The 15,359-nt window shown below is 42.3% G+C and overlaps 1 protein-coding gene and 1 long non-coding RNA gene across 4 annotated transcripts in view; one reads left to right on the forward strand and one right to left on the reverse strand.

The window, feature by feature from the left end:
* The window catches only part of LOC114604745 (bifunctional heparan sulfate N-deacetylase/N-sulfotransferase 3), a 62,503-nt gene that overhangs the window by 43,329 nt on the left and 3,815 nt on the right, over positions 1-15,359 (forward strand). For all 3 annotated transcript variants that reach the window (XM_028745204.2, XM_028745203.2, XM_028745205.2), the window contains exons 7-12: positions 4,519-4,615; positions 5,485-5,608; positions 7,639-7,813; positions 9,029-9,199; positions 10,467-10,576; positions 13,691-13,793. In XM_028745204.2, the coding sequence (XP_028601037.2) occupies positions 4,519-4,615; positions 5,485-5,608; positions 7,639-7,813; positions 9,029-9,199; positions 10,467-10,576; positions 13,691-13,793 (780 nt within the window). The remainder of the gene's footprint in view (positions 1-4,518; positions 4,616-5,484; positions 5,609-7,638; positions 7,814-9,028; positions 9,200-10,466; positions 10,577-13,690; positions 13,794-15,359) is intronic.
* Positions 1-15,359, reverse strand: part of LOC114604747 (uncharacterized) — a 36,218-nt gene that overhangs the window by 9,283 nt on the left and 11,576 nt on the right. The window lies entirely within an intron of this gene.

A 15,359-nucleotide genomic window follows, 5' to 3' on the forward strand; every position in this document is an offset into this window, starting at 1 on the left:
TGTCTTAAAGGTTGCAGATCCCTGGCCTAAATCCTTATGTTGAAGTTTGAATCATCCTGTGATGTCAGGTTATTGACACGTGGGTGTCCCCATCCACTTGCCAAAAATGGCCCACATGGTGATATTATGAATAGAATAAATATAAACTATTTTAGCACTGATACTAGATAAACATAAATTAAGGCTGCAATCCTATACACACTTACTTGGGAATAAGCCTCTTTGCACTCAGTGCTGATTGCATAGGATTGTGCTATTAGATTGCTGCTGCTGCTCTGCTGAGTGTTTGGTGGGCCGCTCCCTTTTCTGCCAACTCCATCTGGCCTAGGGGGCGGAGCCTGCACTCACTGCCGCAGCATAAGAGGCCGGAGAGAGGCCTCCGGGACATCACTGCTGCTGCTGCTGCTCTGCGGAGTGTTTGGTGGGCCGCTCCCTTTTCTGCCAACTCCATCTGGCCTAGGGGGCGGAGCCTGCACTCACTGCCACAGCATAAGAGGCCGGAGAGAGGCCTCCGGGACATCACTGCTGCTGCTGCTGCTCTGCGGAGTGTTTGGTGGGCCGCTCCCTTTTCTGCCAACTCCATCAGGCCTAGGGGGCAGAGCCTGCACTCACTGCCACAGCATAAGAGGCCGGAGAGAGGCCTCCGGGACATCACTGCTGTTGCTGCTGCTCTGCTGAGTGTTTGGTGGGCCGCTCCCTTTTCTGCCAACTCCATCTAGCCTAGGGGGCGGAGCCTGCACTCATCGCCACAGCTTGAGGGCCTCCATCAAGGCCTCTGAGACACTGCTGCTGTTGCTGCCTGCTTGAGTGTTGGGAGGACCGCTCCCTCTCCTGCCAATTCCATCTGGCCTAGGGGGCGGGGCCCGCACTCACCACTACAGTTTAGAGGCCTGAGCAGCTACCTGCAGCAAGTGACAAAATGGTTTTAAATGCTTTAACTGCTTTTAATTTGCTGCACCTTAAATGGTGGTGGTTGTTTTTTATAATGTTTTATAATTTTATAATTTTATTTCTGTTTGCGGTTGGTTAAGTATTTAGTTAGGGTGGGGAACAGTTTAATTTTAGCACTATTGTTTTTTGCTGTGCTTCTATTTTTATTATTCTGTTAAGTTATTATATAGTTTGTATTTTGCCTTTTAAGGGGAAGGGTCAGGGCTGCCTGGGAGTGGGCCTCAGCCAATAGAATGGCTGGGGCAGGTTCCACAGGAGGGAATGTATTGGGACACCCGATCTCAGTGATCACGGGCCGGAGGAGGAGTTACGCTAAGACCAGACCATGTCATTACCGAGGAGGCAGGTTTAGTCGTTGGTTGAGGACTATCCCTGCCTCCAGGTCTGGTCCTGACCGGAAGGATACTGGAATCAGCAAGGGAAACCCACATGACCTGAAAGTGTTGCTGTGCAATGCCAGGTCAATGATGAATAAAACCACTGCCATCCACGACCTGATTGTGGATGGAGGATTTGACCTGGCATGTGTGACAGAGACCTGGTTGGATGAGGCAGATGGGCCTGCCCTTGCCGCTGCTTGCCCACCAGGTTTCTCTTACGCACAGCAACCCAGGTCATGTGGGCGGGGAGGGGGGGTTGCAGTGATTTTTAGGAAGTCATTAGTCTGCACCAGGCGTCCTATTGGGAAGACCCAATTTTCTGAGTGCATGTTCTGGAAGTTGGGCAATAGGGGCAGTACAGGATTCCTTTTGGTGTACCGACCTCCCCGCTGCACCAAGGATTCCCTGTCCGAGCTGCTTCAGGTCGTGGCGGATATGCTCCTGGAGACACCTAGCTTGGTTGTCCTGGGGGATTTTAACATCCATGCCGACACGACCTTACAAGGGGCCGCTCGGGACTTCGTGGAAAGCATGGCCTCCATGGGGCTGTCCCTGAATAAGTTTGGCCCAACTCATAGCCGCGGACATGCCTTAGACTTGGTGTTTACCTCTACAGATGTTGGTGATCTGACATTATCTAAAAGCGAAACAAAAGAAGTGCCATGGTCAGATCACTTCCTGGTGCAACTGGACTTCTCCGCGACCCTTCCCCTCTGCAGGGAGGTGGGACCGATTCGGATGGTCCGCCCCCGCCACTTAATGGATCCAATTGGTTTCCAGAGAGTGGTAGGGGATGTTTTATCCCAAGTTGATGGCCTTTCAGCTGATTCCCTGGTGGCCCGCTGGAATGCGGAGTTAACCAGGGCTATTGACTGTCTGGCTCCGAAGCGCCCTCTCCGATTGCATGGAGCCCGGACAGCCCCGTGGTTTTCCCCAGAGCTGAGGGTGATGAAACAATCGTTGAGACGGCTAGAGCGCCGGTGGCGGAAAACTCATTCTGAATCAGACCGGACACGGGCTAGAGCTCAACGTCGAGCCTACCAAGTGGCAATGGCAACGGCGAAGAGGGCCTTCTTCACCGCCTCCATTGCATCTGCAGAAAACAGCAGCAGGAGACTTTTTCAGGTAGTTCGCAATCTATCGGAACCACCTGCACCACCGGGGCCTGGTAGGGACCCCAAGATCTCCTGCAATGCTTTTGCAAAGTTTTTTGCAGATAAAGTCGCTCAGATTCAGAAGGAGGTAGACTCCACCGTGGGAGCAGGGCCAGGGTGGGAGAGTGCTAGAGTTCTGTCTGGTCCTGTTACATGGGATCAATTCCAATCTGTTACCTCCGAGGATGTGGACAGGCTGCTTGGACAAGTGAAACCGACCACCTGTCTCCTGGATCCTTGCCCATCCTGGCTGATAAAAGCGAGCCGGGAAGGGCTGGGCGATGGGCTCTGCGGGGTGGTGAATGCTTCCCTCTATGAGGGAGCCTTCCCAGACCCGCTGAAAGAGGCGGTCATTAAACCGCTTCTTAAAAAAACATCTTTAGACCCAGCCAATTTGGCCAACTATCGCCCAGTCTCAAATTTACCATTCTTGGGCAAGGTGATTGAGCGGGTGGTTGCCAGACAACTCCAAGCACGCCTGGAGGATGCGGACCATTTGGATCCCTTCCAATCGGGATTCAGGCCTCACCATGGGACTGAAACTGCCTTGGTCGCGCTGGTTGATGATCTCCGGCGGGCTAGGGACAAAGGTGAGAGCTGTTTCCTAGTTCTGCTGGATCTCTCAGCGGCCTTTGACACCATCGACCATAACATCCTTCTGGACCGTCTAGAGGGGCTGGGAGCTGGGGGCACTGTTATACGGTGGTTCCGCTCCTTTCTCCTGGGCCATGTCCAGAAAGTGGTGGTGGGGGATGAGTGTTCAGACCCCTGGGCTCTCACTTGTGGGGTGCCTCAGGGTTCCGTCCTCTCCCCCATGCTTTTTAATATCTATATGAAGCCGCTGGGAGAGATCATCAGGGGGTTTGGGCTGGGTGTTCATCAGTATGCAGATGACACCCAGCTCTACCTCTCCTTTAAATCAGAACCAGTGAAGGCGGTGAAGGTCCTGTGTGAGTGCCTGGAGGCGGTTGGAGGATGGATGGCGGCTAACAGATTGAGGCTGAATCCTGACAAGACAGAAGTACTGTTTTTGGGGGACAGGGGGCGGGCAGGTGTGGGGGATTCCCTGGTCCTGAATGGGGTAACTGTGCCCCTGAAGGACCAGGTGCGCAGCCTGGGAGTCATTTTGGACTCACAGCTGTCCATGGAGGCACAGGTTAATTCTGTGTCCAGGGCAGCTGTTTACCAGCTCCACCTGGTACGCAGGCTAAGACCCTACCTGCCCGCAGACTGTCTTGCCAGAGTGGTGCATGCTCTAGTTATCTCCCGCTTGGACTACTGCAACGCGCTCTACGTGGGGCTACCTTTGAAGGTGACCCGGAAACTGCAATTAATCCAGAATGCGGCCGCTAGACTGGTGACTGGGAGTGGCCGCCGGGACCACATAACACCAGTTCTGAGAGATCTGCATTGGCTCCCAGTACGTTTCCGAGCACAATTCAAAGTGTTGGTGCTGACCTTTAAAGCCCTAAACGGCCTCGGTCCAGTATATCTGAAGGAGCGTCTCCACCCCCATCGTTCAGCCCGGACACTGAGATCCAGCGCCGAGGGCCTTCTGGCGGTTCCCTCATTGCGAGAAGTAAGGTTACAGGGAACCAGGCAGAGGGCCTTCTCGGTAGTGGCTCCTGCCCTGTGGAACGCCCTCCCAGCAGATGTCAAAGCAATAAACAACTATTTTACTTTTAGAAGTCATCTGAAGGCAGCCCTCTTTAGGGAAGTTTTTAATGTTTGATGCTGTACTGTTTTTAATATTCAGTTGGAAGCCGCCCAGAGTGGCTGGGGAAACCCAGCCAGATGGGCGGGGTATAAATAATAAATTATTATTATTATTATTATTATAAAAGTGATTCCTAGCAGTAATACTTATTTTATATTCATCTTTCAAAAATTAAAGTTAAAAATTAATTTTAATGTTTAGAAATTAAAATTTATCTTGCAATATAATATGTAAACTAGACAATTTAGCTACTGTTGACTAGTAGCAATAATAATGATGATGATGATTATGAAAGATTGCTTTTTCCTTAACTTAGAATCCTTGTGATGACAAGCGACACAGAGATATCTGGTCAAAAGAAAAAACCTGTGATCGGTTACCAAAATTCCTGGTTATTGGACCCCAGAAAACTGGTAAGGGCTTATTGAATTGGCTTGGCAGAAGAAAATATTAGCTAGGAGCAACAATGATGAACTCAGGTTTATCTACACTGCAGCGTCTATGAACCAACAGAGCACAAGGCTGTTCTGTTTGATTCATAGACCCTGCCCCAACATTACAACTATCTACTCCAAAATGGCTATTAAACTATAAGTGATTGTATAAAACAAAAAATATTTATTTAGAGTTGTGTTCTTCCACACATAACCCAAATACCAGCATACACCAATTTTTTTATACTTGTTTAGGTTGAACAGGAACATTTGCTTTCCTTTATTTTTATTGTTGGCATTCAGTTGTATTTGAACATTTACTGTATTTGTTATTAATTGATGTTTCAACAATTGAGTTTGTTTTATGGTTACCCTAAAGTGTTACAATGTTAATATAATAAACTGAGTTATTTGCTGGATTGCCATGTTATGTTTTGAATTTATTTCATATTTGATTGCTATTGTAATGATTTATTGATTTGCATTTTTGTTCTATTGTGAGCTACTTTGAGCACATTTTTAATGGAAAAGTGATATATAAATTTAAATAAAACAATAAAGCAGTGCATCTTCTGCAATGTAAGTGAATGAAATCTCAGGTGTTCTCAGTATAGATACAGCTACTACTTAAATAAATTTCAATTGAGCATTGATCCAAGAAAACTTTTTAAAGACAAGTACCTTTTGTTCATTGAAGAAAGTTTTGCATGCATTTTATACATGTTTTTAAAAGTTCATTGCTGGTATAATTGAGGATGATTATCACAAAAGACAAATGTATAAAATTAGGATCCAGTTGATAGAATGTCCTGTCTTGTCTCAACTTGTGGATTTTATTCTCTTTGCAGGTACAACAGCTTTGTATTTGTTCCTGATTATGCATCCATCCATCATTAGTAACTCCCCCAGCCCCAAAACCTTTGAGGAGGTACAGTTCTTTAATAGAAATAACTACCACAGGGGGATTGATTGGTAAGATGGGTTACTAGTATAAATCTCAAAATTTCTATACTGTGCACAATACAAAAATGGCATTACCAATGTGAGGTTGTTTATGCAGACTAAAATAACTTTTACTATTCTAAAAATTAAGTGTGTGCAAATAATGTAGCATCAATTACAAATACAATAAATGCCATCTGTGATTTCTTCCCTTATTTTACCACAGCTATTGGAAAATACTGGTATATTTCAAAGAATTAGATACTTCTGATTATACAAAGAGAAGTTTAATTACAATTTGTCACGTTATTTAATTGTGCCTTAAATGGAAATGGAGTATTATCTAGTAGCTACTAACTAAAAGACAATATAAACAACAACATTCTATTCTTTACTAAGGTAGCAAGTAGCAATTTAAAAAGAGCCTCTGCTGTGTTTCTTACATGTCTCTTTAGAGGTTTCTGTTCACTTTCATAAAAGCTGGTCTTCCTAAACACGCTGCTGCATATGGCTAAAACAGTACTCAAAATGTAGTGGAATGCCAGCCCACATATTTTCAGGAGGATCTATAACCATCCCACATATTTTTAGGGGAACATAGTTGAGTCTGGCTTAACCATTCCACTTCCTTTTTTTCTCCCTCTTTGAAACAATCTGACTTCCCTTTACCTCCAGCTTCAGGCACAGCGTTAAACAGCCAGCTGGGGAATAGCCAGTTTAGCAGTAATTTTAGATATCTTTGTGTTTTATTCCTCACATGTGCAAGAGGGAAATCCTGTAGGACATTTTCATGTTCACATCTCATTAAAATGAATGGGTTCCCTGCAAAAGTAGTCCTTTTCTTGGCATAAATGAACTTCCTCTTGGATTGTGTCCACTGTCTTCTACTTAACCATAATCTTATATTATTCTATTCTATTCTATTCTATTCTATTCTATTAATATTATTCTACTTAACCATAATATTCTAATTAACCATAATGTTAACAGTGAGGGAAGGTTTGTTGATACCATGTAGAGAGTAGTGAGAAAATAATCCTTGAAGAGAGGGCCCCGGTCTTGCATCAGGATATTTTGCCTGATGGACCAATCCCAGAAAAGATCCGCTCTAGCAGGTTTTCTCATTGAACTCTGTTCCCACACATTGATGCTGATTCTATGAGAGTAGTCTACTTTCTTAGAATGACAAATGCCATATTGGTTTTATTTTTGCAACAGATTTTTATTATTAAGTCCAACAGGTGGTTTGTGGTTAATAAATATCACATGTCTATTTGGTTAGTCAACTAAAATGCTTGCTGCTGACTGACTCACACAGTTTGTCACACACAGTTTGTTCAGATTCTTCCATTTCTGTAAATCTGATCATCAAATGAACTGCAACAACTAAGAACAGCCTCCATGAAGCACTTCTGTTGATAGTATTGTACAGTGTTGTTAAGGAGAAAATAAGATACATTACTGGGGGGAAAGGAAACAAAATGTTGAAATTTCTCAAATGTTGTTTCCCTGGACAGACTGTCTTCATGGACTCTAACATTTAGCAAGGCTAGTTATAGGGACAACATATAGCATTGTCTGTGAATCAATATGCTCACAGAGCTGAAAGCAGACATGGAAGGTAGTTGTATTGATTCACAGGCAGTTGTATATGCTTTTCACTCTAACTAGGTTTGTGAGATGTCAGAACTCATAGCAGTCTTGTTTTTCTACCACAAAAGCCTGAATCAAAGGCCACTGACAGAATGGCTGCAGCTTCTGGCCAGATCACATCAACAAATGTTCCTGCTCCAAAACCTCGATAAAATGTGATTCCAGGTGTGTGGTTGGAAAGTTTCTAAACTTCTCATTTATCTAATTAGGAAATACCATTTAGCAGACAAGTGCAAACATTTGGTTGCTTCTATTTGACAATGACATCGAGGATTGGTTTAACATATTACAAAATATAACAGATAAAGCTTGTCTTTTAATTTTTTTAATGTGCTCAAAATAAGTTCCTTTCTGCATAATGCTTGCAACTTCTAAACTGTTCTAAGGAACATATTCTTTTTCTGTAGGTATATGGAATTCTTTCCTGCACCTTCAAACATTACTACTGACTTCCTTTTTGAGAAGAGTGCTAACTATTTCCATTCTGAAGAAGCCCCAAAACGAGCAGCTTCTTTGATTCCCAAGGCAAAAATCATCACCATTCTCATTGATCCATCAGATCGAGCATACTCCTGGTATCAGGTAGAAGATTTAAGAATTAATTCAGGTTCTAGATTAATATATGATAAAGAATTTTGGGTTGCTTGTTTTAGCATATGCACCTCTATTTTATTTTGAAGGACAAAGCATTATTTGAATTAAGCCTTTCTTAGCAAGTCACCACACAATCCTAGGTATGACTACTCATAAATAAGCCCCATTTATTTCAGTGTTTATTCCTAGGTAAATGGGATTAAGATTTCAGCATCATTTCTTAATCTATAGGTTTGGTTTGGATTGGACTGCTGGTAAAGACTGGTGATCCATTCCTTTAATTCTCATAAGTTTATTATAGTATACTTTTCTATTATGATATTATTTTCCCTTATAGCTAGTTTCTTATAGAATTCAATACTGTCCTAGAAATTTAGAAAGCTGCCTTGTATTAAGTCAGATTATTGGTCCATCTAGCTCTTCAGGGTCTCAGAACAGTGCCTTTACTAATCCTACTTGAAGATTCCAGGGACTGAGCTTTGGTGTGGTGTGACAAGCAGCAACAGACTGCTTCAGCTGAAGATTGGATGTGTCCTACAAGAGTCAATGGATGTCTCTGGCCTGCCTGTCCCTCAAGCTTCTATTGCCTTTTTACTAATTGTATAGACAACTGCTCAAGTTTTCTAGCTGCTAAGCTTATTAACAATAATAGTCTAAGGAACAAAGTGATCTGACTGTCACTGGCATAGGCAGTCACTGGTATAGTCATACTACACGCTGTTTCTCATTGCTGAGATGGTGTTTTTAAAATATTTTATTTTTATCATTAATAAGAATAACATTACTACTGCTAAACCTATATTCAAGTCCCTGGGTAAAGGACTAATTGTACCCTCCTAGAACCCAAATATGGTCATTTCTCAACAAAGTAGCTCATCAAATGGGTTAGATCTAAAAGCAATCAAGGAAAGATGTTAGTGTTAGCTTCTTCCCACTTTTACATGGGAAATTAAAGTGAGGGGCAGGTAATTAACAACAAAAATTATATTGATTATTCTGTGCATACCCTATTAGTGTTTTACCCAAAGTAATCAACAATGTATCCTTACTGGAATTAGTTTATCATATATTTCATCTGTCCAGTTTCTATAAAATTCACAATTTAGCATTGTCAAGCAGTTAAAATTAAAGAAGTATCCTTTTAAGAGTAGAAGCTGGCCATTCTGCTTTCCATTTGCATTACTTCAATATTTCCCCCTCCAGCACCAGCGATCACACAAAGACCCTGCAGCTCTAAAGTTTACCTTCTATCAAGTGATCAGCGCTGGACATCATGCTTCAGCAGAGCTTAAGGCTCTTCAAAAGAAATGTCTAGTACCTGGATGGTATGCTACCCATATAGAAAGATGGCTAACTTACTTTCCACCTTATCAGGTAAATATTTACTCCCTCTCTACTACCTTGTGAAATGTTGATCTTCATGGTAGGCTGTTTCAAAATCATTTTGGCAACTGTCTGAGCCGCAAAATATCCAGGGGCTTCTTCCCTAAAAGTTAGAAGAATAGCACAACCCATGCATTGATTGGAATGATGTACCGCAGTATTTTTTTTCTTATTTTAAGGTTCTTTCACTTTCTGTCCTATCTTAAGTCCCACTATGACCGTAGTAGTGACAGGCAGGGCCTGCTAAATGAGGTTTCATGTGATAAGTCACTGTCAATCTCTTTGTTGCTGTTGTTTTGCGGTTTCCTGCTAAGATGCTGCCTGATTCGCAGGGTAAGTGGCTCACATGGTCAATCAACTTAAAAATAACTCAGCTGCTTTACCTCCTAGAGCCCCTTGCTCATTCATAGTGGTCCAAGAGGATAACAAGCAATTAAAGAATGGCACACACCCAAAAAACTGTTTCCTGTTCTGCTTCTGAATTTAACTGTCACCAGACTGAATGATATTAAGAAAAAGAAGATATACATATGTTTTATATCTTACTTTTGTTTTCAACACAGGGACGCGGGTGGCGCTGTGGGTAAAACCTCAGCGTCTAGGACTTGCCGATCGCATGGTCGGCGGTTCGAATCCCCGCGTTGGGGTGCGCTCCCGTCGTTCGGTCCCAGCGCCTGCCAACCTAGCAGTTCGAAAGCACCCCCGGGTGCAAGTAGATAAATAGGGACCGCTTACCAGCGGGAAGGTAAACGGTGTTCCGTGTGCTGCGCTGGCTCGCCAGATGCAGCTTGTCACGCTGGCCACGTGACCCGGAAGTGTCTGCGGACAGCGCTGGCTCCCGGCCTATAGAGTGAGATGAGAGCACAACCCTAGAGTCTGGCAAGACTGGCCCGTACGGGCAGGGGTACCTTTACCTTTTTACCTTTGTTTTCAAAGCTACATTTGATAGCATTTTTCAGGGCAAACCATAGTTCTAATTTATCTGGGTCAAGATCTTTATTTCTCTACCATCACTAGTATTCCAAGCAGCTTCCAATTTAATATCATTTCAGATTTAATTAGTGAGCCATTTACCTCACTCCTAGATCATTAAAAGTGGTGATAAATATGAATGGATTTATTACTGATCCCCGGGGCACCTCAGTTCCTCTTAAAGACTGAGCTTTGCGTATGTGAAAAAATGTTTGAAGTCTGACATATAATGAATTTTAAATACAGTATTCACAGTTGACTTTTCTACCCCCCCCCCCTCCACCAGTTACTAATTATTGATGGACAGCAGCTGAGAAATGATCCAGCTATCGTGATGGACGAAGTGCAGAAGTTTCTGGGAGTTACTCCTCATTATAATTACTCAGAAGCCCTAACGTGAGTTAATTCATTGATTTATTTAACACAGTTTGCATAGTATGATAAAAGTAAGAACTGCAATAAGGAGCCAGTTCGGACAATAGTATCTCAGATTAACAAGCCAAGATATGAGTAAGCATTTTTCCTATGCACACAGTCTCTTCACATAAGTTGCCACCTTTTGAGTAAGTTTGACTCAGCTTCAAACCATTGAAGACAGCCTTGTAAATACACTAGCTCACATGTTGTTTTTTGCTAGCCTACTAAGGGGCTAGTGGACTGATTTCATGCTAGCCATAGAGGGAAAGCCTCCTCCTCCATGTGCTGTATATGAAAGCCAACCTGTCAACACAGTTGGCAGAAAGCATTTTTATTAGCTTGCTAATAAAAATGCTTTCTGCCAACTGTGTTGACAGAGAGGGACAAAGCTGAGGAATTGTGACTTTCCTTCCACCTCAGACTGGCAGAGAAGAGATGGAGAAATCCAGCCCGTCTCTCACTAACTCACCAGCATGGAATTCTGTGCAATTGCTACCTACTGATACCTGGTGCCTTGCTAAATACCAAGTTGTTTTAGAATTCTGGCTTGTTCCAAACTTCCTGGTTCGGAAGAAACAAGAAATTGTGGTTTATTTGAGCCTTTTTAATTTGCTTTAATTTGTTTTATTTACAACCCATGCAAAGGGTCAGCATATACAGGCAGAAAGCTGGCTCACAAAACAAATTGTCTTATTAAGTCAAGACATGATCATCCGAACCAGCTCACTGTTTCTAATTTTAGAAATATGTGGGTTTTTAAAAGCCTTCCCCCCCCCATTTAATTCCCATGGATAAATATGTACTCATACATGACCTTATGACATCACGATTTCCTTTCGGAAGTGGAGGTGGGAACAACCCAGCTAATTCACAATAATCCTGTTCGCTGTACACAACCACTGGGAAGAAAATTATTTCTGTAAATCTTACTTTAAACATGCATATGGTGAACCACTTTAGAACAGTCAAGACACCAGACAGAAAAAACAAGGACTGTTCTCTATAAATTGGTTCTGCTTTTGAATGGATAAGTGGAACGCCTTTCCACCTCTTTGCTCAGCAGCAGAAGATTCACTATCCATAAGCAGCAAGGACAGAAACTGCTTTTCTTTTTATTTGGTTAGAAAGGCACAACAATGCCAGTGTCAGGGATACAGGACCCACTGTGTATATAATAAATAGTCATGTACACAAACCATTTTGATTCAAACATTTATTCACTTGCCCTTAAAATGAGATTGATAACCTTGGTCTGCTCTTTTGTATGAAATCCCATTGTCTGTTTTCATAAGAAGCTCTCAAAAAAGAATAGTGTTCATTCCCAGACAGTTCTCTATTTAACGCCTCTTAGTCAATTGTGCTGTTCTTTTTTTGTTGAGTATGTGGCAAAAAAACCCGACTTTATCTTCCATGAGATAAAGTCAAGTGCATTGTAAAGACATAATGGATCAAATTCACCCATAGAGTAATTCTATTGAGCTTTCAGCCTCTTTTACACCATACTGCTTGACCTGGATGCTGTGAATTATTCCCATCTGCATCTAATTCCAGCGCATGCTTTTCTTTCCTGTCTACTCTTGTTTGCGAACAATGATTTGTTAAAAGATTTCTATTTAGGGTTACTTGTTCACTTAAATGATCTGATACAGCTCTCATAAAAGTACACTCTGAATTTATTTAACCTTGGATGTCTTCTTTTCTTTTTCCATGCAGTTTATATAAGCTGGTGAATATTAATCTTTGCTTAAACCACCAGCACCCAATATTTTGCCAGTCATTTCTGCCAATTCCATATAGCCTATCAGTTGCATCTGCCATTCTTCCAGAGTGGGCAAATCTTGTGTCTTCCAACGTTTTGCGATGAGCCACTTGGACCCGTTTCCGAAGAAAAAAAACCTGGGAGCCGCAAAACCATTGCGACATTTAAAGCATGCGCACCGCTGCCCTCCGATCTGACAGTGGGTGGGAAGGTGACGTCGGGACGGTGCGTGACTAACGCACACACTGCCCCCATGTGACGTCACAGCCAGTACAGCGCCCGCCACAGTGGGGAGTGTTGGGGCGCACAATGCGCCTCCTCCCCTCGCTAGTATCCGCCCCGGAGCCGCGGCAAAGGTGTAAAAGAGCCACATGCGGCTCCGGAGCCGCGGGTTGCAGACCCCTGTACTAGTCATAATGGCCTTATGTTACTTCGGGTATCATATGCAGTATGTCTCTGAAAACTAGTTCTGGGGTACCCAAGCATGAGCGCTATTGCATTCATGTCCTGCTTGATGGCTTCCCATAAGCATTTGGCTGGCCACTGTGAGAACAGAACATTGCATTAGACAAGCTTTTGGTCTAATCTAGCAAGACTCTTCTTATATTCATGCAAACATTGTCCCTCCCAGAAAACGGGCATGGATGGCACAGGGGGAGCCATCACATGGGCTCCTCACATTGAACCTGGAATTTCCTATGTTACTCTCATAGTCTGTGAAGGAAGCACCTTGTAATGACTCCCACACTAGAGATGTTAATGGGGCTCAGTATTCTAAAGAAGGATAGGTAGAAACAATGAAACAGAACAAATGATATTTATGTTTCTGAGAACTGGTGCACAATAACCTCAGCTATGGCTATGGAATCCATGCAGTTGGTTACCCAAGCCGCAAATACAATAGTTCTGTTTGAATATTCCTGTAACGCATCTTTTGACAGGTAAACCATCCTTTTTCACACACAAAAAGAAATCCCATAATGCATTTGCAGGGGATCACACAGCACCATATTTGAAAGACTGCACCTCATGAAATTTGATTGAAGTCCAAGAAACTAATGGACATGTTACCATTATTGCTCCTTCTTCCATGTAAAAGATGATGAGTGCTCAGTGGTGTCACCTTTCTTTGAGGGAGCAGCAAGGAAGTGCTTCATCAGCATGTGGTGGCAGTGGATGAGTCCATTAATAATGCTTCATCTAGAGGTCATCATATGAACTAGCTCTCAGTTTATGGAGAAAAGGCAACAATGCAATATGGCTTGTATTTCACTTTTTTTCCCCACACGCAGAATGACGTTATTCATTGTATCTAAAGGCATTATATGTTTCAGGTTTGACTCACACAAGGGCTTCTGGTGTCAACTCTTAGAAGAAGGAAAAACAAAATGTCTTGGGAAGAGCAAAGGCAGAAAGTACCCTCCAATGGATTCTGAGGTAAACTCTTATCAGTTGTGCTGTGGATAAGATCCAGCCAAACATAACATACTTCAGAGTGATTTCAGTGAAAGAAACCTTAAGCTTATACTTAACTCTTCCCTTAAGATGAATGGGACTTAACAACTTAGGTTGAATTGAAATGTACCCAGTATGCCATTTACTTCATTTGCAATTCATCCATATGGATTGTTGTAAAAATTTGCATATTTTTATTTAGAACTAAGTTTCTCAGCAAAAGCACACAAAAGCTATTGTCATATGCAATGTCTTGATTATTCAGATTTTTGTGTTACTTGAAAAAGACCAGAATGTTAATTAAATTTATCCTGAATTTAGTTAATTTATTCCTAAATTTGTTAGGAATCCTCTTTATCTCAGGTGCACAAGTCCTGTTTCTCAAATGAAGATATGAACACTTATATGCATGAGGTGGAGCCTTGGTTGGACTTTAGGATTCAAGCACCGGGGGGGGGGGGCAGAGGATAAGGACCTCTGGGTCACAAGCACAGACACAAGGCACAGGGGAAAATTTGCTCATTAAATGCTGGGCTTAACATCATAGATACAACATTAGGGGTAACTCCTCCACATAAATCATCCTAAATGATTCTGTAAAACTACCTCATATTTCAGATCTCAGTCTTGCAGGTTGTTGGAAAAAATGAAGAATGTTTATTTAGTTACAGCATTTATACTTTCCCCTTTAGCCAAAAAGACTCTGAAAGCAGCTTACAAAAATTGGTTCTAAGACGGTCCCTATCCTCAGGCTCACAATCTAAAAAGACATGGCACATCAGGGGGGAAAGGAATGAGAGGGAAGAGGGGTAAACAAGCTCAGTCACAAGTTCTTAAAATTACAGTTCTTAAAGTTACAACCAATGTCAGTGGCGATTCTGATTTCTCCTTGATAGGGCAGCCATTCCCCTAAAGCACTCTTCACCCCAGATCAGATCCCTATCAATATGGTATGCTGCAGCCCTTAAGAAATTGATGCATTGAAATATCTTTTATGTGGTATATTTACAAATAATTGGATAAATGTTCACATTTATTCATAAATGATTAAAGTGTGATCAGAGAGGAGTGGGAGACTTTTAGTTTTTATTCACAAACATGGTTTTACAATAAAGCTCACTACCATGTAGAGAATATCTTACACAATATCACATGGATATTTTATTGACTAAGTAGAATGGCTCTACAAATTCAGGAAAGACATTGAAATTGTTCCAATACTCTAAAACTAGATTACGGTCTAGCCAATCAAGCTAGATCCATTACTACTATTTAACCAAGTGATGTGGACAAAAGATTTGTGATTGCTTAGGACAGGAAGCCAATATAGTACCCCTCCACACCCCATATGTTGGTGAATTACACTTCCCATCATCCTTTACCTTTGGTCATAACAACTGGGGCTGTTACTGTAGTCAATGACATCTGGACAGCATTACTCAGCTACTCCTGGTTTAGGACTACTAAAATGATCCGGGATAAGTGAAGTATACTATCACACGTTAAAATTCTTTTTCCTCTATCAGCTGCATACTCAAGATCATTAAA

Source organism: Podarcis muralis, chromosome 9 (assembly GCF_964188315.1).
Source record: "Podarcis muralis chromosome 9, rPodMur119.hap1.1, whole genome shotgun sequence".
Classification (NCBI taxonomy): Eukaryota; Metazoa; Chordata; class Lepidosauria; order Squamata; family Lacertidae; genus Podarcis; species Podarcis muralis.